General features: G+C 45.6%; 1 protein-coding gene across 3 annotated transcripts in view; it reads right to left on the bottom strand.

The window, feature by feature from the left end:
* Positions 1-344: 344 nt before the first annotated feature.
* The window catches only part of KIAA0319L (KIAA0319 like), a 30,078-nt gene continuing 5,270 nt past the window's right edge, over positions 345-25,152 (bottom strand). The window contains exons 2-20 of one of the 3 annotated variants that reach the window (XM_032132158.1): positions 24,402-25,054; positions 19,170-19,455; positions 17,024-17,125; positions 16,107-16,204; positions 14,872-14,959; positions 13,763-13,855; positions 13,073-13,205; positions 11,966-12,194; positions 11,101-11,224; positions 10,430-10,562; positions 9,440-9,588; positions 8,987-9,138; positions 8,674-8,812; positions 8,188-8,347; positions 6,126-6,268; positions 5,040-5,162; positions 4,445-4,535; positions 3,997-4,088; positions 345-2,053 (exon numbers count right to left, since the gene is read on the bottom strand). In XM_032132158.1, coding sequence (XP_031988049.1) covers positions 1,866-2,053; positions 3,997-4,088; positions 4,445-4,535; positions 5,040-5,162; positions 6,126-6,268; positions 8,188-8,347; positions 8,674-8,812; positions 8,987-9,138; positions 9,440-9,588; positions 10,430-10,562; positions 11,101-11,224; positions 11,966-12,194; positions 13,073-13,205; positions 13,763-13,855; positions 14,872-14,959; positions 16,107-16,204; positions 17,024-17,125; positions 19,170-19,455; positions 24,402-25,054 — 3,176 coding nt within the window. In that variant the 3' untranslated portion in view covers positions 345-1,865. The other 2 variants (XM_032132157.1, XM_032132159.1) reach the window with 2 other exon arrangements.

Here is a 25,152-nt window from a genome sequence, read left to right as displayed (position 1 = left end):
GGGACATGCAGAGGGTGGTGTCACCCAAGAGTTAAGTGTGCGGCCATGGGACAGCCAGCGCTGGGCTGTGCCCTCTGAGGAGCATCCCGGGGTCAGCCCTCCCCGTGTGTGGTCCTGGGCGGGTTTGGAGGGAAGAAGCCATGGGGAGAGCGGGTGCAGGAGCCTCCAGGAATGGGAAGCCTGAGCCAAGCCCCTGCTCTGTGCCAGACAGCCCAGGCAGAGGGTGGCCCGTGCTGTGACGCCAGCAAATGCCGTGGCCTCAGCACTGGGAGAGCTGCAGGCTCCAGTGCTGGGCCTGAGGAACAGCTGATTGCCCAAAAAATAAACTCAGCAGCAGCCAGGACTACATTCAGTGAGGGAATGTCCCCTCACTTTCAATAGTGTTTAATCTTCATCTAGCTCAACACAAATCAGTAGTGCAGCAATATAAATACAACTGAGGAACTTAAAGCCTTTTGGCTTTCATAGCTCAAAAAGAAGAAAAAAAAAGCCAATGAAACAAGTTTCCAGTTTTTAAATTAAACACAAAGAAAGGCAATGAACTGCCCACCCATCCCCAGAGGAGCAGTGGCATCCTTCATGCCAGCACGAGGCTGAATTCTGCCCGAGGACAGGGTGCAACTCACACAGCAGCACAGTGAGATAAGGGAGTGGGAATCGGAAAGGACCCCTGTGCCTGCCCTTGGGCTCAGGCAGCAGGGACAGTGACACGATGTGCCACGTGCTGCTGGCACTGCCCATTGCCCTCGGGTACCCAGAGTTCCCTTTTCCACCACGTGTGCTCCTCACACTGCAATAGGAGCACACAGGGCTCTGCAGCCACAACAGCACAAGGCCAGTGAGCAGCCAGCCCGAGGGAGCAGCCAGCTGGGGACTGCAGAGACTGATCCCCATCGCCTGGGATGTGCAAATTTTAAGGGGAAAAAAACCCAAACCAAAAAACCACAGTACATAGTGTTCCATAACTGAGATATGGTTAACGTCCAGCCTCACGGACGGCCTGGTGACCAACAGAAGGTGCTGGGGCCACAGAACATGTCACAGCTTTGGAATGAAGCCAGACGTTGGACACAGGTACCAAAGGTGGGTGTGCGTCCCCAGCTCTGGTACCCAGCAGGACTTTGCTGCAGGAGGGGGTCTCCCAGCCTGGGCAGTAACCAGAGGTCAGCTTTTCACATGTGAACAGGCACCAAGTCCCCAACACTCCCCATGAGAGCGGCCTGACAGTGATTTAGAACAGCCACAAACCCCTCTCCTACCTGCAAACTGGGGGAGTGTGATCAGAGTGTTTACATTCCCCCTCCTCTACACTCCAACAGCAGCCAAGTGCATGTGAAAGGACAAGTCTACATTAAAATAGTGCTTAAACCATTAGGGAAGGTGGGAGTAAAGGAGAAGTTGTTGGACAGCACAAGTAGCCTGTGGTAGGCTACAGGAGCCTGAAGGGAGCTCAGAGCACAGCTCAAGGACTTGACCTTCCTTCTCCGAGGAGCTCCAAGGCAAGTGAGCTGGCAGTCCACAGGTGTTCCCTCCACTGCAGTCTGAGGTGGCTTAGGAGGGTCCTGCACATTCACAGTTGCTCCAAGTGGTTCTGTCCTGCCCTCTTCCAGATGCCAGCTCTGTCCTTTTCCGACTCTTCTCCCGGGGTTCACAGTTGCCTTCTCCTCCCTTTGATTTCCCTTGAAGTTCAAATTCAAGTACAACCAGTTCTAACCAAATGAAAAGAAACCCACAAAACCAAAGTTATTTTCTGTGAAACTAGTTAGCAGCGTTGTCCTAGTCAAAGTGGCCTCCAAAGGCCCTGGTATGACAGGGATGGGAGTGGCCTTCCCTGCTGAACTCCAGTCAAGGCTGCCCGAGGGGAGCTATAGGATTTCCTCCCTCTGGTTCTTGGCTTTGAGTGTCACTTGTCCGTTGCGCAAGGAGCCGTTCTGGCTGCGGAGCAGTTTCCCTTTTTCCCGGTCAGGCCACGTGAAGATGGCTTCATCACTGTCCAGCTCGGACTCCGAGTGCATCAGGCTCGTGTTGAGGACCTGGGCTTTCTGCCTGCCACCTTGAAGGAGAAACATTCCCAGGTTAGAAATGCTTTTAACACCAATGAACCACCTCACCTTACTCCATCCCCTCTAAGTCTCCTTTTCTGATCACGTCTAAGAGGCAGCAGAATCTGACTTTCCTCTGTGAATGTTTCTTATTCCCTCTGATGCTGAAGCTAAAGTGATCCTGTCTCAGACACTCTGGCATGTCAGAGGTCACCACAACACTCCAAGACAGCACAAAGCACAACAAGCAGGCAGGAAGGCAATGATGTGACCAGAAGGGGCTGTGAGTACATGTGGGAGCTGTGTCTCCCTGACCTTGCTCGGGGCATTGCCTAGAAAACGCTCCGAGGGCTCACAACCGGAGCAAGAGAGTATGCAGGTGTGTGAGGGAAGATCTCTGCCATCTCACTACCCTCTCTGCTGCTCCTGCCTGCAAGGGGAGAGAGATAAATTAGCAGGATGAATTTAGATTAATGCACAAGGACAGGAGAGAGACATTTACTGATATTGTCAGCAGAGGAAATATTTAAATTTAGCTTTTCCTTAATGGAGAAATGCAACATTTCCTCTGTTAGCAGAAAGCTCCCTGGACATAGCTAGCAGAGAAAAAGCCTTTAGTCAGCAGCCAGCCTTGGAAGCAGCAAGATGAGTTTAGTTACCAGAGAGCAAATGGTGAGGCACATTTAGTACATCTATTGCACAGTGGGCTCGGAGGTGACAGATGGTCAGACTAAAGAAGAGTTGGGTGCTGAGGGAGGGAAACACACCCGGGTTTCCTTCAAGGGTATCCGTGTTTGAGCAGTTGGGACAGCCTGCTCCTCAGAGGAACAGCTGATCAGTCTGTCACTGCAATGCCCTCCATGCTGCTCTTGGGCACTGCTCACTTTGCTGGAACACCATTAAATGGGATAACACTGGGATGAGCAGTTATTTTCCGCTAGCAAACAAGGATCAGGGGCTCTTTTCCACACACAGTTAGCACATCCCCTTCTTTGAACAAAACCAGAACACACTCTGATATGAAACACACACTTCAGCAGCTGTAGAGCTCCCTGGCACTCAGCAGAGTTGTATTTGGCACATCCTTTCCAACATTTCCCTCTTTTCCTGGTCAGTCAGCAGGTGACCACAGCTTGGTTCAGGTATCAGATAAAAACATTCCAGCCTGAAATAACTCCCTGATCTTCACAAAGCACCTGACAAGAACTCTCAGGACGGCAATGCAGGCAGGAAAATCCTGGCTAAGAACACTGAAGACAAATCCTGCCTTTCTGGAATGGGCCAATGGACTTGTAGCCACATGGAGCACTGAGGAATCCATGGATCTCCCTCCTAAATGCACCTGCTTACTGGAAAACTAGAGGATGAGGTAAATGTGAAATTTTCACAGCCTGATGCTCACAAGAGCAAGAATAAGTAAGTTGATGAACCAGTTGTTTGTGGTGGGTGAGTAGCAGAGCAGAAATAAACCTCCATCTCTCCAGTACACAAATACTTTCAGGTTATTTTTAGGTGTCCATTGGTTTAGTGTAATGTTTAGTGCCACTGAATTACTGCTTTGCTGTAGAGAATGACAAAAGAATTGCATATTGGCAAGAAAGGAACTACCAGAACCCAGGGGAAAACTTTAGAGCAGGAGAAGTTACAGTCAAGACCCAATTTTGGGCTTCCTGGGTCAGGCTGTTCTGCACAGCTTGAGGCATCCACTTCCTATTTCTGTGATACCAAGTGGAATCATCAGGACTGGGCCAGTTTCAGCCCCAATTTCCAAATCTAAGACTTAGATGACTTCACTAAATACCCCATATACAGATCTGAGACAAGCTCTTGGATCTTCTGAGACCCCTCTGTCAGCCCCTACATGACATTTGTTTCACTGGGATTTCAAGTCCACAGAGGAAGAGTCCTCTGTCAGCACTCTGGAAGTGCTGAGCTCTTCCCTCTCATGTTTCACCTGCTTTGGGATTTGGTTTTAACTCCAGGCTTTCTTGATCCGTTGCATCCAAAATCTTGTATTTGCTTTTTCTTTTGGATTTTCCTTTCCGTCTAAAGGGGAAGAAAAGGAATTAAGAGACAGTCCATTTCCAAAAGAGCCAGAAGAAAAACAACTCTGATCTTCAAAGCTAAAGCACTTGCTATTTAGTATTATGTTCATGTTACAAAGTGAAACATTAAAATGTTGCTAAATTGCACATTTATAGATTAATCCAAATTTTGCTTCTTAACATAACCCAGAGTTCCGTGACTTCAACATTTCACTTGAAACACTTAAGTGAGAAAACCCAGCATCCCAGGGCTCAGCAGACGACCTGCTGGGATGATGGGTTTGAATCTTTAACCTCCTACTGCAGATACTTGGCTGTGAAGCCTGGATACAGTGGGGGTTGTGGTCTCAGTCCCACCTCTTGCAGCAGCAGATCACCATCCATGACAAGAATCCGAGGGCAACCACGATGACGAAAGATGCAATGATCACATACAGCACACTCCACTCTGCAAGCAAAACCCCAGAGATAACACGTTTTGGCACCTCATACAGGTGACAGTGCACATTTTAGGGGACTGTTCTTGGGAAAGAAAAGGCAAGGCCTGGCCTTTTGCAGAATTAGGGCTGGCATTCCCCACTGGCAGCACCACCAGATCCCCTTGGGAAGCTCGAGATCCAGTGTGTGGATTCACTGGGCAGTTTTCACTGTGTGTTGGTTTACAAAATTTGCTTTCATGTGGCAGGAAAGCCTCTGTACGGACATGACAGCAGAGAGCTGTGATTTACACACCCAGAACGGACTCAACTCTTAATGGGTGCTCACTGGGAGGGTCCGGAGTCGCTCCCCTATCAAACATCACCTGCCCAGAAGGTGAGACAAAGAACTGTGTCCTTGTGTCAGCATCTCATCAGAGCACCTGGCAGACAGCAGGTGCCTGGCACTGTGCCCACCCTGGGTTTCAAACACGGGTTTCTCTGCAAAAGTGCCCACCCCAGGGGGGTTCACATACCGCAGTTGCTTTCGCCGTCCCCCATCTGGACCCTGAGGAAGTTCTCCATCCAGAACGGGTCACACACACAGCGCTTGGTGAAGGAGTCACAGCGCCCGTGCTCAGAGCAGTTCAGCTGACAGGCTGGGGGCCAAAACCAGCAAGGTGAACTAAATGACTCACAGGTGAGGCAAAAATGGGACAAAATAGTTCAATACAGCCAACCCCTCCTGCAGGCTCTGACCTGAATGTGGCCCTTCTGTAGCTCACTCATAGCTCAGCTGTAATCACAAGAGGTGAGAAGTGCAAACGTAAGCACCCGGGCCTCATGCCAAACTGAAACAGCCCACTTCACCAGCAACATACAGTTTGCCTAATAAATCCTCATTTTGATCTACAAGTTATGGAATTTGTGTATTTGTCAAGTAAATGTTTTTAAACGAAGTTTCGATTTTCAAATTCAAACCCTGCCTGTGAGATAGACAAAGAAACAAGCAGATCCTTTGGAGGGACCAAACAGAACTGAAAAACAGCTTCTGAAGGCCACAAAATGGTAAGATCAAGAACTAATAATTACTTTACACAATTCTAGTTTCAAATCTCTAACTGATCAGCAAATGATCCTCAAAGGATGGATCTCATAAAAGAAAAACAGTGCTAATGCAAAGTTGTAGAATAATGATAGAAGGGAAACATTTCCTGCAGACTGATGTTTGTGCTGCACAGGAAACAAGTGGGCTCACAGCTACCAAGACATGCAGTTTATTGTTTTCAGGATGACACTCATTTCAGTGGCTGTAGTCCATTAACACTGTACTTTAGTGTCATAAGTATCAATCTGCTTTTGGTTTTGTGAACTCTTCACAGCAACACTGCAAGTAATTATTTATAAGAAGTTAAATAGTGAATAGACAGAATTAATTGGTAAATAAGTGATTAGTGAATAGTCTAACAGACTTAATTTTCTGTTTCCCATTTATTAACATGAAAGCTCCTGCAGTGAGTGTAAGTGTGTGGGCACGTGGGTGTTTTTAGTACCCTTATTCTGTCAGGCAGCTGAAAAGAAGGGAAAAGATGTTAAATCTGTCCCAAGAGACTCTCACTTACTGACTGTGTTAATCTCCAGTGCCCGGAAGATGAGGAAGTCCGACTGTTGTTTCCGCAGTTCGTTCTTCAGTGTCCAGGCCACCTCTCGTCCTTTGAATATCTGATGGGGAGGCTGGTTCTGGACAAAGAACACCATCTTTGTGCTGGAAGAAAGACAAGAATTATTATCTGCTGCTTCTCCAAACATCAGGTAGAGAGCCACCTCTCCAGTCTGTCATTAGAGGGACTTACTCAGAATCCCAAATTTATTTGAAGACCAGACTTCTGGCTCTGTTTGGAAGCAAAAAAATATCTGCTGTAGGGCAGATCTGGCCCTACAGCAGAAAACCCTTCAGGATATCTGATCCATTCATGTTTTCCAACCTAGGGCTGCACAGTTCTTGAGTTTGCACATCAAGCAGATCTTTGCATGTTCATTCTAAGCATCAAATCCCCAAACATTAAGGTCCTGCTGTTTTCATATTCTCCTCCCTTCCTCCCTGTGGGATCCTCAGACTTTACTACACCTGGAACTTGGGGGTCCATTTAGCTGCTCAGCACAGAGCTCCAGCATCAGACAGTGGAGGTTTACAGTCTTTTGCAGAGTTTAGTTGGAATGCACCAAGTGCTATAGCCAGAAAACAGCCCAGGTGTGAAGGATTCTGTATTCTGCAGCTTTTACTGCATTAACTTTATGACAGAAGAACTTGTTCCTCATGGCTTGCTCACCTTGCAGAGCCCTGTGGATCCTTTAGACTCAGAAGAGGATGCATGAATGTTTGGGATTTATTATCACTAGCGAATTTATGAGTCAATGGGATATCAGTGAAACCCTCAGAGTATGTGAAAAAGAACAAACCAGCAGGCAGAGGAAAAAGCTCTTTTTTAAACAGCACAAGTTACTTTGATAGTGGAGGCAAAAACAGGATCTTAAAGCCATCTGTCAAGAAACAATCTCTGCTCCTTTATAACACTTCCCACTCTTTTGTCTGCTTGAACATATAAACAGATGAAGCATTAATGACAAGAATCCCTTACTTGCCTTACTCAGGGGCGACTGGCTTGCTCATGGCAGAGACAGAGAGCTAATGTTACAACAGAAAGTGCTGGCTCCTCTGTTCTCAGCTCTCCAGGTCTGCATGGACAATGAATTCTGATTTTCCTGCTACAGCAGGCCATGTGGACATGAAGGAATTGATACATCACAGCACCCAGGGAAGTGTAAAGTAACAGCAGATTTATTGCTGATTTGCTGCAGGACTTCAAGCATGTCCCTTAAATATTCTTCAGTGCTTTAGGCACTTTGAAACTACTCCCCATTTAATAGAAACTAAGTGCAATATTGCGCTTATTTCAAGAGATGGCCACTCATGGCTTGTTGCCACTGTCCAGGCAGGCAACACCACCCTGACCTACAGCCCTGCTCAGCAGCCAACTTCCATGTGGTTAGGAGAAATGCAGTTTTCTGTAAGCCAACTAGCAATCAAAATTAAGGTCTTCTATCTCTTCACATTGGCTTTCAACATTTTTTGTACATTAAGCTGAAGCAGTTGTGTAGGCAATAAAGCTAATGCAGAACTAATGGAAGGTGTGCCTGGCTGTGTGGTTGGAACTGGATGATCCTTAAGGTCCCTTCCAACCCGAACCAGTCAGTGATTCTGTGAACTAACAATTTGGCATGAAGGTGAGGAGGATTGTTACACACCAACTCTGGTGTGCTGTAAGTGTTTCACCAAACTCCTGCACCAAGCCCCATTATTTCTCCAGTTACAAATCACAGCTACAGAACATCCCTTCAGATAGTCTCCACAGTTTTCAAAAAACAAACTGAAATTTGTTCTTATTTTACAGGTTTGAGGTGAAAAGACATTAGCAGCACCAGTTTTCAAGGACAATGCACCATCTCCAGAGGGGAAAGATACTCAAGACCTGCTTGGTAACTCTGATCAGAGCAGGAATATCAATGTTAAGCAACAACTCCACATGTTCTGATGGTCCAATCTGCTTTCCAAGAGAAAAGAGGCCTTGATTTTCCAAACCCTCAAGCAATTCCCCCCCGTGTACCCTCCCAGATTAATCCCACCTTTGTTCAGTGTATGGCTGGATCTTTTGCACGGTGATGTCTGAATCGAGGACCCCCAGCAGCACCCCTATCTGCCGGATGAACATCCCCTTCTGCCGCTCTGTCAGCTGGCTCACATTCACATCCAGAATTATCTCCACCAGGTTATTTTTCCTAGGATCTAGGGAGAATGTAGATAGCATAGATCTTTAGAGTTTCTATTTAGCAGCCTGGGTACAAGGCAGGTTTTTAGTATCTCTCCAGGATGCTTCTGATTTGAACACAGCACCAGAGAATGGCACTGAAGGAAGGGACGCAAGAATGACTTTCAGAGGTAACAGAAGCAGTGAGAGTCAGCCCTCAAAAACCACAGGAAAACACAAACACGTCCCCCAAAACTTTTGATGTTTACAGCTCTAAACTGGACTAGATGACACATTTTAATCCCAGTATACTGTATCTAGAGGGCTGTAGGCAAATGTGGTACAGCACAAAGCCCAGACTCACCAGGTTTGACCTCCACCGTGGTCCTTTCCACATCACTCTCTCCTTTGGCATCTGTTACTCTGAGGTGAAATGTGTAGGTCCCTTCTACCAGATTGGACAGGAGGAGGACAGGATGATGGTCTGAATTATTTAAGACTTCCTGGAAGGCAGAACAAAGTAAGTATGAGGAAACAAAGAATCAAGGTAGCACAGTGTATCATCATGTTTCATGATATGACAAGGCAACAGCCCAACAAGGAGCTTTGTATTTCCTCAGGAGCTGTCAACATTACCTTGCACTGATTTTTGTGATGCTTTACAAAAGAAAGCTCACCCCAGCTGCAGGGCTCCCCTCGTCTCGGGTCCACAAGTAGCTGACAATCCCCTTATCATCAGAGGATTTCGATCCATCCAACTCCGCTGTGTTTGTGGGCAAGGTGATGACAACGTTACCAGCAATCTTTGCGACGGGCGGCTTGTTTATCTCTAAATAAACAGAGAGGAAGCACTTGGAGAAAGATCTTGTGTTGCCCAATCAAAAATCACTGCATCAGATCTCCAGCGTACTCCAGAAATCCCTGTCTAACCCCAGGGAAGAGAAGGGAAATACTGCAGGATTAAGCTGAAGATACTGCTCTTCCAGAAAAGGGCAAACAGCAAGGCTCCTTCAGTGCTCTCCACACTGTATCCCTCTGTTCCTTACTTTTACTGTCTCTGAACACAGGTTTTGCTGAACTGCTCAGAGATAACCTGTGACTTGAGCAGCTCTGCTCATGGCTGGCCGTACCTTCCTTGACGATGACGTTGACGGAGCTTTGGCTCTGCAGGTTCCTCTCATCTTTCACTGTCAGAGTGAACTCGTACGTCCCAACCTGGAGGCCTGTGACAGTGGCAATGCTGCTGTTGGCATTCTCCAGCTTCACACCATCTGGACCCCTAACCAAGACACAAGGAATTTGTTCAGTTTTTGATCTTTTTCAGGGGTTCTGATCAGTTTAAACTTTGCATAGAGCACTGGAGGCAGCCTCACTCCAAACAGGAGCCTGGAAATAAGGGTCCATGACAAAAAGCAAAATGATGTTCTCCAGTTACAGCAAGATAATCTAAAGGGTAAGTGCAGCATCCAGAACAAAAAGCATTATTTCCGGCTGTTTAATGTTTTGGTTAATTTCAAACCAGAGGAACACTGATAACGGCATTTAGGTGGTGTTTACAAATAGTGGTTCTTTCAGCAAATTGGCTTGTGAACTGCACAATGAGCCAATTTTGTAAGAAAAAGGTGCAAAGCAAAAACAGTCCCTCATTTCTAGGGCTTTGCACAGACTTTGCATTAGCAAACAGGAAAAGCTACTGCAAGTTGCTCATAGGCTTTTTCCTGAAGCATTTCAGGGAATTTAGAGTCGGAAGAGAACTCTGCCTCATTTAAACAAACTGCAAAAGCATGGAGTTGGGAGGCCCTGCTGTTGTTTGATTACAAGGGTCAGTCTCTCCATGAGAGCGAGACCAAGACCAAGCTCCGCTGCTGTGAATGGAAACACTGCTGAGCCACACCATGCTCAGAGTGGGAGTCAGGCCTAGAGATGAAGGTAAAGCTATTTCTCATGCTCAAAAAAAAACTCCACCTCTCTCCAATCAAACATAAATCCTTGTCTTATTCAGGTCATTGAAAGCTTGTCAGGCCCAATGTGACCATGACTGAACACAAGGGAGGTGTGGGGGTGTGACTTGTTTAAAATGAAAGATTTGGTACCACAAGAATGTGGAAGGTGATACACACCGTGTTTTTTCCCAAAGAAAGAAGACTATCTTCTGGTCATCCGAGCTCTTGCTGCCATCTAGAGTGGTGCTGTCCACAGGAAGAGTCAATTCTTTATCTGGACCAGCATCTGCTTTTGGGGGCTTGTTGTTCTCTGGAAAAGAATGTAGGACTTTGCATACACATGCCATAAAGGTGGGAAATCCCACCATTAAGATCTTCTCCATGATCCCCAGTAGATCTCCTGCCCACTACCTTGTACTCAGACAAAGTGAGGTTAAAAGCAGTTAAGAATTCCAACGACTATTTCATTCACACATCTGCACTAAAATGAGACTGTAAACCAGGAGTTCTGATTTTTGCTCTCATTCTCTAAGTACTCTTCCACTTTTCCTGCTCCTGTCCCAGGACCCAGCACTGTGGGCAGACACAGATGTTTGGAAATACAAACCTGCCTTTATTGTAGGAAAACATTGATTAGGTTACATTGTGTAAAATAAGAGAACCGCCTAGAAAGCCAATATTCCTACAAGCTTTCTTTTGCTCATTTATCAGTAACATATCAGCCCAGAATGGTCCTGAATCAGAGCAGCTTTTCTGAAAGTCATCATAAGATCTAGAGGCTGCTGACAGATTGCTGCTCACCTCCAACCCCTGGAAGGGAAGCAGCAATGCAGGTAAAGGCAGCTTACCTGGCTGGACTATCACAGTGACCTCTGCAGTGGACTGGTGCCCAGCAGAATCAGTTACTATGAGCTGGTAGGTGTAATCACCTTCCTGCATTGCAGAAAGCTGCAAGACTGGTGTCCTCACGCCCTGTGAGAAAAGATATTAATGGATTAAAAACAATCCTCATGCAGATGATGATGGACCAGAAGACTCTGATTCTAAAGTAACTACTACCAGCACATTCTAGGGGGTTATTACCAACTCCAGCTACAGAAGGAGGAGTCTGTGCCACTTTAGCATGCAAAGCTCTTGCAGCTGAATTTATGCATGCTACAAGGACATTGTCGTGGGACATAAGAGTAATGCCATACAAGCAGACCTTTTGGGATTCAGTAGTTCCCAACTCCAGCAAAACCTCTGGGGAGCCCTGTGCAAATCCCACACATAGTGAACCTGATTCATGGACTTTCTTATTCTATAAATTTGACAGTAGTAATAATCTTTAAAAGAAAAATGATGACACTGAAACAAGTTCCAACATGTACTGTTTAGGACTGAGGAGAGTCTGGCCAGTATCGGCAAAATTTAGACTCCGAGATTCAACTCAAAAGTTCCCACCTCTCTCAATCCCCCTTCTTCAGCAGGATTTAAAACTGCATTGCTCAAGAAAGGAACAGGATGCCAGTGGCAAGGCTGGTGCACCTGCTCAGCCACTAAACAAATACCAGCTTCACAAGCATTTAATTTTAAGCACATACTTAATCATCACACGTTTGCTCCGTAGGATTCTAAGAGACATTTGCTAACAGTCCATTAAAACTGGTTTGATTACAGATAAAAACCCAGCTAGTAAGCAATCCAGGTGGAACACTGGAGACCTGCACTGACCTGCATCTCCATCACCTTCCCTTTGCTGTTGGGGCTGAGCAGCCACTCATAGCTGACGATGCTGTGGTCGTCCGTGCTCTGGTTGCCATAGAGCGTGATGGAGTTCTGGGGCAGGGTGATCACCTGGTTTGGGCCAGCATTGGCCACTGGAGGATAATCCACTGCCTTGTTCACAGTCAGGTTGGCAGTGGTGGAGTTGCTGGCACCATCCGAGTCCACGACTGTTAGACTGAAGAGGGGAAAAAAGAACTGAAAGCACTGAAGAGTGATGGTGATCAGAGCTGAATACAGCCTTTTCTGAATAGAAACCTCCCCCAAATGTCCAATTATCAGCCTCAAAGTGATGCAAGAAATTCAACAGTCACATCCATCTCCCACTTGAAATCTAACAAGCAGTTCCAAGGTGAAACACAGAAGTACATGACTAACCCACAAGTGGCCTGGACACAGCACATCTCCTCAGGTAGGCTGGTACCACAAAACACATCTGCTTTTTGCTAAACCTGGATCTGAATATGGATCTGAGTAGTTCAGATGCCAACTGCTTAACAAGAAAGCAGTGTTCAGTTAGAAGTACTCCAGTTTGTTTTACTTTAAATAGATCTGCTGATGCAATGATGGACATTACACCAAAATACAGGCCAAAGGAAAAACACAGGACAAATACAAAAGTAAAATCAGCTACCGCCTATTGCCCAGGTTGTGCATCAAACCATTACGCCTCATTCACTTATCTGGGACAAACACATTGCATTTAAGAGCTGGATTTGAAGACTGCAATTCTTCTCAGCTTTTACCCAAAGAGTTTAGATGTGACATTTCGAGAGACATTTTGTAGCACTGACAGACCATTTGTTCCCTTCAGCCATCCTCTTAACCAGGGCTACAAGTCAAGAATAAGAAGCAGCTGGACACCTTATCTCTCCTGAAGTGCAAAGCTACAAAAAGTGTAGCTTTGAAAGTGTAGGAGTGGAGAGAGAACATCACAAAATGGAGTTCTCTCCATGTTTTGCGCTGTTTTTTTTAAACCAGATTAACACTTCAGGAATCCCATACATTTCACTCTTAAGGGATGAGAACTGATGGGCTCCCCCAGGTGTGACCTACCTGAATGTGTAATTCCCAGGTACCAAGTTGGTCAGTGTCAGTATGGCAGTATCACTGGAAACCTTCTCCTCTCGCAGGGGACCCTTCAGCTCTTCCCAGTGGTAACTGATAATTTTATCATCATCAGTGCTTTCTGTTTCAGTAACAGGGAAAAAACACACATACAAGGAGCTGGAAAATGCTGCTTCACAGATGCCAGATGGTCAGTCCCTATTTCTGCCCTGGGCTTAGCAGGCAAAGGTATTTTTGGTCCAAGACCAGAGTCTCTCTTATGCTCAGACACCCAAAATGTAACAAATCAGTGCTAGTTGGGGCTAAGACAACCTGAATTTATTTAAAGGAACTCCTGAGAAGCTCTAGTGAAGGCCAGGGTCACTGAAGGTGACACATTCAAAGTTTAACAAAGAGCCCAGTACTTTTGACTGACAGTAATTATTTTTTGATTCTAAGCAGCAACCTCCAGAGCTTTTCCTTTTTTAGGAGATTGGCTCAGGCCAGTGCCCTTCAAAAGGGAACACAGAGAGGTGCTGTTGTGTGTGTTCCCCTCTCCTGGCCAGAGAGACTAATTCTTTTCACTGAATTGTGTTTGACAGTGTCACTGTTTCTCTTAAACTTTATGCAAAGGGCCAGCCCAGGACCAAACACAACCCAGCCCTGCTGGATGCTGCACTTAAACCTGCAGGTACTTACGGCTGCCGTCGATAAGAGTGGAAATGGTTGGCAGGGAGATTTCCTGGAACTGTGGGGACACGATGGCAACAGGAGGCTGATTCACCCGGGGCTCTGCAACAACAACCCAGCTGTTACCATGACACTACAGGCAGGCCACGACAGAAAGCTCTGGCCAGGGAACTGCAAAACTATCCGCAACAGTGATTTGTGTTTGCAGCACGTTCTACACCAGCTTGGGGAATCAAGGGTAGCAAAAGGGGGTTCAAACAGTGTGGAGGTGAAATGCCAGCACACCAGTGCTCTGGGAAGGCTGTACTGCATCAGTTTTCCCCTACTGGGTCCAGCACCTACAGCTTCTTGTCACCGTGTGGCTGCTGCTCTGAAAAGTGAAGGATTTGGGTGCATGCTGCCAGCTGCAAAGTCACTGCTTATAAGGAAATGATCAGCCACGGCACCCAGAAGACCAGCCACACTCTTGCTAATTTAGGGAGTTTGAGAGCCCTTCTTTGCCCACAAAGGCTGTACAAGAAGTCTTGCTGAAAACTGCAAAATGAAGGGATTTTATTGAAACCTGTGGCTGTCTCTTTATACAGGCCATCTAAAAAGTGAGGCAGTCAGCACAAGCTGCTGTATCTCCACCAGCTCATCTGCAAACTACGTTTTACAGTAAGGAATGAGATTTGACTTAACCTGCCTGTGGTTGGGAATGATATTCCTTACTGGACAGGGAAGAAACGAACCTCCAAAGGAGCTTCAAAGCTCTGTCTTCTCTTTAGTTTTTGCTCCTGCTGCTACAAGCTTTTTGTCAGACTGCAGCTAGTTTTTATGGAAGCAGTGGCCTTTCAGGGTGAGGTGTTTGCTGAGCACTTCTCTATCAGGATTCCAGCTCTTTTATCAAGTGGTTGGCTTGATACAGTACAGCAAAAATAGCTGTGTGTTAGCAATAGCTTCCTATCTCAGGAAATTATTTAATACATACCATATATATGTGTATATATACACACACACTGCAAGTTCACAGCACAATGAATTATCACCACACTAAACCAGGGTCTAGTCAAATAACGAAACCCCATGGTTTGTCAGAGATGGGTGAAGTGAAGGAAAGATCCAATCCCACCACTCACTTGGATTCACTGTTACATTCACATATCCCTCTCCGTGCGCATTCTCCCCATCAACGATGACTTTGAACTCATACAGGCCAACAGTAAGCTGGAAACAAACACAAAGGATTATTTGCCTACAGGTTGGTGGCACCTTGTCAGGACCTATTGAAAGGTCAAGTTCCTGTGCTTTGGCACAGGAGCACCCAAGCAATCGCGCTTCAGCCTCTGCATACACAGCAAAGGATGGTTTCCAGGCCAAAATGGTATTATACATATTTTAGTTTACAACGGCTACACAGAAACCAAAGACTCGTATTTCTCTCTGCCACGGGATTGTCAGTCAAGCTTTATTTTCCAGCAACAAAAGGCAAACAGAAGAGAGATAACAGAGATTAGTTCAGGTTGTCTGGCCACAGGAATCTGTACTAGCAGATTGCATTTGAGGTGAGAAAGGCTACATGTAAGAAGAAAATCTCTTCTTGCATGTTTTTATAAATGAAAGTGTTTCTTCTCTTCCTTCTAGGTGACATGAGCCAGGCAGTCACCCCTTGACCATTCACAGTTGAGCCAAAATGAGAGGGTGAAGGATCAGGTGCTGGATAACAATCTTGATACCCAAAAGACTGAAACCCTCACAGAGACCTGCACACTCCTTTCAAAAGGCTTGGCTCTGCATGATATCCTTACTTAAGCCTGTAGATTTTTTCTGAGTGCAGCAGAATCCAGAATGCTCAGAGGAATGTCTCCAGTACAGAACTGTATATTCACAGTACTTAAGAGTTATTTCCTTGTTAAGAATCCCCATGTGCAGGAACTGGCAACCCTTTCCCTGTTAGAGCTTGTCTAAGAGCAGCAGCCAGGGACATGAGGTATTGCAGGGCTCTCGTTAATGGATGCAGCAAGTCCCTCTTCCAGTGGGCAGTACAGGGCTCAGACCTAACCAGACCACCACACTGCTCCAGCAATATTCCCACCCCTTGTTACTGTTAAACTGTGCCACTTGTGTGCCTTGTCACACTGCTTGTAGGTAGCTTGTACCTCCTGAAATCAATTTCTTCTTTCCCTTGTGCCAGATCAATCTCCTTTTTCTAAGAGCCTCAGAAGTGGGCTTGCAGTCAAATGTTGGCTGCCTGCCCATCATGCAATTTCCTATTCATCCTGAAATCCCATACAAGTGTTTCCTGGCTGCCAGAGTCCCCATCTTCTCCACTTGGCATTTAACACAACAGGATAAGAAGCAGCAAAAGCTTTACCTTAGACAACTTCAGGGTCTGGGAGTGCTTCCCTGCCATTTCTCCACTGGAGTCTTTTGGATGAGTAATCAATTCCCACTCATAGGAATATGTGGTTCCTTAAAAAAAAAGAAAAGGTCCAGATGTTTGTTTTCAAAGCCTGTCTTTCTCCCATGCTAAAGAACTGCAAAGGTATTAAACATTTACAAGGCACATTCTGCTGCACTGTGAAAAAACGAGACAGCTTGGGCTGCGGCTTTTTGGGAATATACCCAGGAAAAGAGACAATCTGTGCTTCTAAACTCATTTACTCTGAAATCAAAACCCATCTTTCAGCCTCTAAGGCAATAAAGAGCTGTGGAACAATCACAGCTCTAGGACAATAAGAGAGAAAAGCCTTATCCTCAGATCCTGCAGACACAGGAATGCCAATTTTTGAACAGGAATTAATCAATCCCTGCTGCTGCACAACACGGAACACACCTGCCTCTGCAGCTCCCACTGCCACAGTGGACAGAGTTAAGATAAGAACTTTAAAAATACCTGCCAACAATTAGCATGATGAAACGAGGAGTGTGTAGCATCCGTCCCTCAGCAGGCAAATACCCCAATTCAGATTTCGATCACTTGCTAATACAGCTCAGTTCCTATCAGCAAGTATCAAGAATAGATGCTGAAAATCCACTTCTTCCTCACACACCACCCTGAGAATGTGCCACCTCCCAATCCACTGGCTTTGTAGCATTTTCCATTTTTTTGTGTCTCATTATTTTCTCTAAGAGGCAGCATGAGGTAATAGCTGAGTATGAAAAATTTCCACAGGAAAGCGCTCTCTAACAAAAGACACTTTCAAGACTGCCCTTATTTCATGCCATACATAATGACTGTTTGCCTTTTCACATCCCAAGCCCTTAGCAGAATTCCCAGGGAAGCCTTACGAGGTGGTGGTTCAGGAAGCACAAACGCGTTCAGCTGAACTTCGTTCTTCGGCAGGGTCACTTCAACGCTGTCTCCAGCAGAAACCACCAGCTCCTTCATAGCTGAAAGGGACAAACACAGAATTGGAAGAGGAACAGGAAAAAAAATTATGTACATAAATCCACCTTGGTTTCAGTTTATGGAATAAACCCCAGCTACAAATGATGTATTTTGTAAACATCCTGTCCCTCAACAGACCTTCTGTTTCAGGTTTCGCTCTCCTTGTTAATGCAGAAGCATTAATGGGGTTTACAAAATTTAGACAAGCCCAGAATTGCTCAGTCACCTCTCTCTTTGCAGATACTGCGCTGAAACGTGGCCCTTTCACACAGCACAGGGGACTCTCTTCACCCAGGCCCAGCAGGATGGGAAGGGTTCTACTTGACAGCATTTTGGCAGAGAACTTGGCTGCAGGCTCATGGCACAGCAAGACAAACACTGCCACTTCCAAACTGCAATTCCAGAGCTTCACAAATACATAAAGAATCCACAGAATTTCTTTTTTGAAAAACTGCTTGAGGGCTAAGAGAATTTTTTTAAACCTGCATAGCTGCCACACTGGGTATGGAAGCTCAAAATACAAATCTGGTCCTTGTATTTATATTTTCTTTTCCACTCCCGCTCAAGACTTTTCTTGCCATTCCATTTCAAATAAACTGACAGGTTTTAAAGATTGCAGGGTAACCTTGAAAACTATGGCCAGGGACACATTTTCTTCTGCTTTTTACTAGCATTAAGATAACCAGAAAGCTGAACATATTTCTTAAGAACACCTCTCGGCCTCCTCATCCCCCCTCTTCCCTTCCCATTTACTTTATGTTTGTCTTTTTATTATTGGACCTGGGAATTACGCATAGAAAATATGCTTTCTTTAGTTTGACCCTGTCAAAGACAATGTTTCAGAGGTATGCACAAAAAATCCAAGTTAAAAAAGATGGGGAAAAAGGACCTAAAACATTTAGCTATTTTTCCACCTTTATTATCTATTATTTATCTATCTTCCAATTTTAATAGCTACTGGAATTAACCACCTTTTTTCCCCTCTCAAATACTCCATCAGTCTTTCACCTGCAAAGAATTCCAAGGCAAAAAGTAATCAGATTTCATTAGGAAATAATAAAAACAAAACCCAGACAAACAGACCAAAACCTTGGAAAAACTTGGTAGCTTGGAAAAACTACCCTTTACATCATCTTTGCATTGGTTAGCAAAACCAGGAGGCCCTGGCTATGTCAGTCTTCCCAGACAAGCCAATGAAGATGTTTAAAGTATGTTTTCCAGTTTTAGCTGTGGTAAGCCCTTAAAAAAAAAAAAACAACCCACATTAACTTGTCAGCACAAGCAGCCAATGAGCTTCCTGCCAAAAACATCTCTGGATGCAGTGCTTCCCTTACACTTTCCATTTGTTCCCTTGTAAGGGAAAGGAACCCTAAATTCAGAAGAAATTCAGCTGTGAATACTTCAGCACACTGGATTAACTGAATTCTGAGACACCACACGAGCAGTACACACCATTCCCTGTGCGTAGCCATCCCTGCAGGGAGAGCTGACAGCCTGGGTGAGGGAACAAAGCTGCCAAAGGGCATTTTGGCCTTTATGCATTTTCAACAGTCTGTTTTAGGAAATACCAGTGTGAACAGAAACATCACCATGCTGCAAAGCAAAGCATGGGCTAACAGCCAAGTACACTGTTCTCCACAGCTGAACTGTGCAGTGACACTTCAGGGACAGAAAATAATCAGTTACACCCTCTTTTGAGCAGACATTAAGATTTCTGCTCAATTTGATAGATAGCAGTGTGCCAAGGCTACTGGAAAAATGCTTCCCGGGACTCTGCCCCGCATCACGTCTCAGCCTTCACTTTGGGAATTAACATATCCCCATTACTTTCCAGCTGTCCTCAGATGCAACAGTCACATGCAGATTTATGATGCCCAAGTCCCATTCCCAAGACCTCAGGAGTCACTAGGGTCTGTCAGCACGTGTGCTGACACAGAAACCTCGCCGTTTCCTCCAAGGTACCATAATAATCTCCTATTTTTCCACACTGCATGGCTTGAAGAAGCCCGAACAGGCGATGCTTGCTGGAGCCCTGCCTGTCCTCACCTGGCGTGGTGGCAGCAGTGCTTGGGGCTGCAGCAGTGCTGGTCTGGGCTGTAGGAACACTGCCATTTGTGGGAACACCACTGGGCACAGAAGTTGCCACCTGCGCCTTCGCTGTGCTTTTCACCGGCACGGGGCTGGCTGTGGGCAATGCCTTGGAGGAGTGAGGATGGGCATCATCGGGCAGCCCAGGCGTCTCAGTCTTCCCTGGAGCTGTCAAGCCCTGTGCCACAGGACTGGAGAACGTAGCCAGCACTGATGCTTCTGGTGCAGATGTTCCTGTGTGGATCTGTAAAGGAAGAAGTTGTCTGAGTTTGATCTGAACACTGAAATGCCGGTTTTAAGTTGTCCTTCTCCAGTTAGGGAGGCTGAAAACCCCCTGGTTTGTTTTCCCAGAAGCAGGATTTTTTTTCTGCTTCCTCTTCTCTCTTCTGAAGTGTTTCTCCATGTTCTTCCTTCACAGCAGACAGGCCATTTCTACCCCAGCTGAACACCAATTAACACCAGATTTAGCTACAGCATTTACGTACCAAGGCTGTTGATGTGGCAAATATAAGAGAAGATCCAGGCTCAAAACTGCAGTGAGTGGAGCTAAAAGAACATAAAAGTGGGATAAGACAGACCCTAAAAACAGGGACAACAAACTGGGGTTCATTTACTTTGGCTGTGATTTCCTTTTCCTGAAGCCATTCAGTCGGCACGAAGCAGGAAGACTGCACTGGCATTTTTATGTAATAACTAAATTGTTGCAGCAAGAGGAAATTTATTTTGGAATCACTCTTCAAAGCAAGGTGAGCTGACACACACAGCTCCCTACATGCCTGCCCCAGGAGATGCTGCTGGGGCAGGGAGCAGAGCTGCAGGGCACAAAGTTTGCTCACATCCACACAGGATGAGCCACTCGATTGAAAATAATCAGAGTGGTAGGAACAATTTCCTTTCTTTCATCAGAAGATTCCTTTTACCTAGCCCCATTCCAGTTCCTAGCCTGCCAGGCCATACTCCTGACAATTTACCCTCCACGATGAGGTCCATGTGTGTAGCACATTTTTTTTTAGCTAACTCTATTTTGAGAACATCTGCTAAATATTTTAAATGGAGCAATTTACCACCTTTGACTCGGAAAGCGCTTTGGAGCTGAATTTCCCACCACTATTCACCATTAGTGGAATGATTAAAAGCTCATACTGGAGGAAATTAACTCAAGCTTTTAGACCACGCTGTTGGCATTCAGTCCAGGAAACAGGAACTGGGAAAACACTCCAGACCACGGTGGACAACATCCTTGTCAGTAAATGGTCTGGGCTTTAGAAAACACTACATGTTGGTTGTAAAAATAAAGCTGTGCTGCCCACACTGAACAACCAGCCAAGCCAGCAGCACCAGTGAAGGCATTGAAGGCTTCTCTGCAAGGTTTTTGTTTCAGCCTTGGGCAAATCATTTCCTCTCGCCATAGCTCACTTTTGCTCACAGAACATAAAACAATTGTTTGGTTAATATCTGAGCTTTATGGACCAAAGAATCAAGCACTATTTGTTAGTGTTACAGACATAAGCCATCTTCCTTTATTTGGTTACTTGCTAATGGGCTTACTTAATCAGATCTAGGGATTCTTTGGAATCCATTCAGGAAAAATCTGGCATGCTGCTCTTCCATCAGTGGCCTCAAGACAGCTGGATGTCCCAAGCTGTATCATCTTCCACCCACTGACAACTGCAAAGGGTACTGACTCCCTTTTCTCGAGATAAAGTTTGAAATGCTGGCAGGAGAAAGAGGGGAACAGCCAGGCAGGAACTCAAGTGAGACAGACTCTTTAGGAAAGGCACAGGAGCAGAATGTTTCCCTGACTTCCTACCACTATAGGAAACCACTTGTTGCTTTTCAAGAATCAGCCCAGAAGGGTCACAAGAACACAGGAGATCTACATTCACCCGCTGGCCACAGCAGAGTCCCCACTTTGCTTGGTAATATTTTCAGTGAGCTGAATGCTTTCTTGACTCACTTTTAATTCCCAAAAAACCCCCACTTTACAGTTAAGAGAGATCTTCTTCCTTCCAAAAGTCTTCAGGATGAATTGACAGCCAAATGTCTGTGGAGAGCTCGAATTAGATAAGCTTTGCCTGGGGCAACATAACAGTCAAAAATGCCTCTAATGCTTGCAAGCTGAGACATCTCTTATCTTTGCTCCATAACTCTGAATTCTTTAAAGCAAAGAACAGATTATTTCGTTCTTGGGGATAAATGACAAGGAGACTAGAAGTTTGCCAGCTGTCCTATCTTATTAGCTGAGAAAACAGAGAGAAGTGGCACATTGGCCTGAGTCAACACAGGAGCCTCAGACAATTTTGATTTCCACCCCTAAATGCCTTTGGCCTGAGACAAATAACCCAATGTCCTTGTCTGAGAGTCCCATGTCTGTTAGAGGGCCTAGAGCAGCCCTGTGCATCAGAATCCACACTGAGCTCAAGTTACTTGAGAGAAAAATATCTCTCTCCTGGAATTTTCTTTTATTTTTAAATTTAAATAGACCTGGTCTGAATTTACAAAATGGGCTCTTTTCAGCTTAGATGGTGTCCTTGCTGTCAGCAGTAAGTGCCACATCTGTGAAGACTCTTAAGACACTAAAATGTGGGTAATGTCACAAACCATTACAGAGTTAGTGCTGGTGGTAAAGAGAGACGTTTCCTTGTTCCTTGTGGATGAAAAGCACCCAGCACTTGCAGGAAGTGTGACGGCAAGAGCCAAACAGTGGGCTTGATGTGAGGGCAGGAATGAGTTCTCTGGCTCTGTTGCAACACTCCCGCTCCAGCCTTTCCCAGTCTGCCTGCAGAGCTGCTGCAGTGCTGCAGCAGCCCTGTTCATCAGCAGTGCTGCACTTAAATGCTTCTCCTGACTGGCTATTAAATGTGCTGCTATATTTTAGAATTGACAAGGAATTCTACAGTGAGACAGAAAAAAACTGGTGCCTGGAAAATGTCACTCACTTTAATGAAAAAGTACTAATCTCCCTTCCTTGGTTAAGGGCTGATGAGCAGGATGCACTGTGGTTTATCCTGGTTCCATAGCATGGATACAGTAAAACCAGAAATTAATGCTCACTGCACAGTAGCAAATGCCATTGCAGATGGCTGTGGAGCCACCAGAACTGCAAGAGGGAAACTGCCACAGAGGCAATGTTTTCCCAAAACTGTCACTTTCCTTTTCTCTGACCCTGCAAGAGCCTTCCACACATTCAATGCTCAGCAGCAGAGGAGAAAAAGCACTTTTATTTCCAATGTCCTTTCCTACTTCAGGTGTTTGATGCTCTCAGGTATGAAGAGCCAGTACGATCCCCATCTTCCAACCCCTCCTAAAGAACACTATTAAACAAGCCATGTGTTCCATGGATTGGGCCAAATGTAGCCCAGGTGAAACTCTACTGATTTCAGCATGTGTGTAACTTTATTTTGGTCCATAACCAACCCAACTTGGAATATCTGCCTCCTGGAAGGTCTGGCCATGTCCCAAGAACACAGCCTCCAATGTTGTATCCTTGGCTCACATTGAACTGCTCTTGGATTTGAAGTGCAAAGACAGCTGCAGAGCTGGCTTTGCATTTTGCAGGTAAAGTTGGATGGTTCAATAATCCCAGAATTAGCCCAGGTGGATATTTTAATTCTTCCTTCTTCTCAAAAACTCCATACTAAACCTCAAAAATGTGACTGCCAGGAATTCCATCACGGCACTGTATTTTAGCAAGAAGTTTTTATTTTGATGAACTTGCATTTCGTTAAGAGTCATGGACTTTCTTATTAGCAAAAATCATCAAGGAGAGCAAAAACCTTTCCCCAGCACACATCCAACAGTTCACATTAATGACAAGGGGAGCACTTCCTAAAGATGGGAAATCCTGGATGTTCAGAAGCTGATTAATCAGAGTAATTTAATATTTGCAACCAGTTTACTAGGCACACCCTGGACAGTAATAGCAGGATAACCTGGAAAGGGAACAAGCAGGGAGATGTAAAAGCTGTTTGCCAAGAGCAAGAGAAGACATTTAAGAGTGGCTGCAAAGACATCTCCTCACACGTGTGACAGCTGAGAGAATGGGGTCACCGAGCTCAGCTCAACTGCTAGGAGGAGGAAAGAACAGGGAGGGTAGAAATGCTGCAGCATTGCAGGGGAGAGAGAAAGCTGAGTTTGAGTCAGCCCCAGATGCTGGGGGGGTTCTGGAAAATCAAACATTTGTCAAGTTTTAGTGCCTGGTTTCACACACGTCACCCTGTCTGCCCCGGGAGCTCTCGGCAGCGTCCCTTGGCTGCTCGCCACATCCTGCTCCAGGGTGGTGGCTCAAGCAGTCACAGCCCTACCTGCAACCAGGATTTGAATACACAAGGAGAAAAATTCAGTCATTTCCAGAACCAGAGGCACCAGTTTTGTACAGTGCCAAATCCCTGAAACATGGCAAAAGCTATTTCAGGAACAGTTTCACAAAGCAGAATTATATTTCACCATCACGAGTGCACAAGCATTTTTGAGATAAGGCTCAAAAATTATTTGCAGATGTAAAAATACAAACATCACTTAACAATTCAAATGTGCCAAATTCTCTGTAACATCAAGATTTACTGGCTTAACACTGTATGTGTTTGGAGTAGAGTCTAAACTGATTTCATTCACCCCGTGCCAAGGTAAGCTTTGGTGGATTTGAGAAACTGGAGCACTCTTCAAAAAGAGAACATTTGGCATTAAGATGCCAACTCAAGCAAGCAGATTGACGTCGAAGTACACTGTGAGCTCTATGCATAACTCTATAAAATAATGTAATTAACTGCCTTGATTCAGCATTTCAATGAAAACAGCTTATTTTATTGTGTGGACCTAAAAAGATACTTCTACAGGTAACAGTTTTCAGCTCCCAGACAATTCCCACTGACATATCACCTTTCCTTCTCACCTGGCATGCACACTGTGTGATTATACAGAGGATAAGCATTATCATGGACTCCATCCTGCCTCACCTTCCCACTTAAAGATAGTTTATCACAGCTAAGAAAAGGAGGGAAAAACCTACCCCAAAACCCAAACAAAACCCCAAACCATTGGCCTTGCCTTGTTGATAGGAGGCTGCAAACTGGTAACCTGAAAAGGTATCCCATCACGTGGGCAATTCCAAGTCAAAATCTACCTAAAGCCAGACTGAGGAGGGGGACAGCTGTCCCAGACAGCCCCACCCCAGCCCCAGCAACCACTTACCTGGGGCAAGTCACCGTCGGCATCCTGTGACCTGTTCACATTACTGCTCTTAGGAGGGAGTGGGCTTCTGGGGTTCTGTTCTCTTGGATTCTGTCCATTTTTCAGCAAGTCTTGCTTTTGATTTTCTTTCTCAGGAGCAGCTCTGTCTGCCACTAAGTGCCTCAGGACCTGATCCTTCAAGCGCTTGGCTTCACTCCGGCTGCTTCTGGAGCTCTCTGCCAGATCCCTTCTCAGGAGCTGCACTCTGTTACCTGACAGCCTCTGCTTCTGGAATGATCTCCGCAGTCTTTTTTTCCTCTGGACAGGGATGTCCCAGTCCAACCACTTGTGACTCCAAGTCTTCATGCCACCTTCCATATGAAAGTTTAGCAAGTGCTCTGTGCTTTTTGATTTCTTTAAAAACACCAAAACAGAATCCAAAAAGCCAGTCTTGTTGGCCTGACACATGCCAGGCACAGTGCAGTTCACCTGGATGCACATATTTTCCAAGAACCAAAAGGCATCACAGGTGGGGCGTTGGCAGCAAGTGGTCTGACAGGAGCTCAGAGTATGGAACCCTTCCAGAAGCTGCAAATGGTGACCTACCCACGATCTCAAACGGCTGCCAAGCAGGATCTTCCCCAGCTCGCATTTAGATCCATTCCAGTTTGCATCTGGGAAAGAGGAGGGAAGACAGACAATTCTCAGTCCTTTAAAGCACTGGATAATAGATTGAATCACTATTGTCAAGATGAATTTGGGGCACAGGAGG

Source organism: Corvus moneduloides, chromosome 23 (assembly GCF_009650955.1).
Source record: "Corvus moneduloides isolate bCorMon1 chromosome 23, bCorMon1.pri, whole genome shotgun sequence".
NCBI classification, from domain to species: Eukaryota; Metazoa; Chordata; class Aves; order Passeriformes; family Corvidae; genus Corvus; species Corvus moneduloides.
The sequence above is the reverse complement of the archived record's forward strand: the minus strand, read 5'-3'. Positions and strand labels throughout refer to the sequence as shown.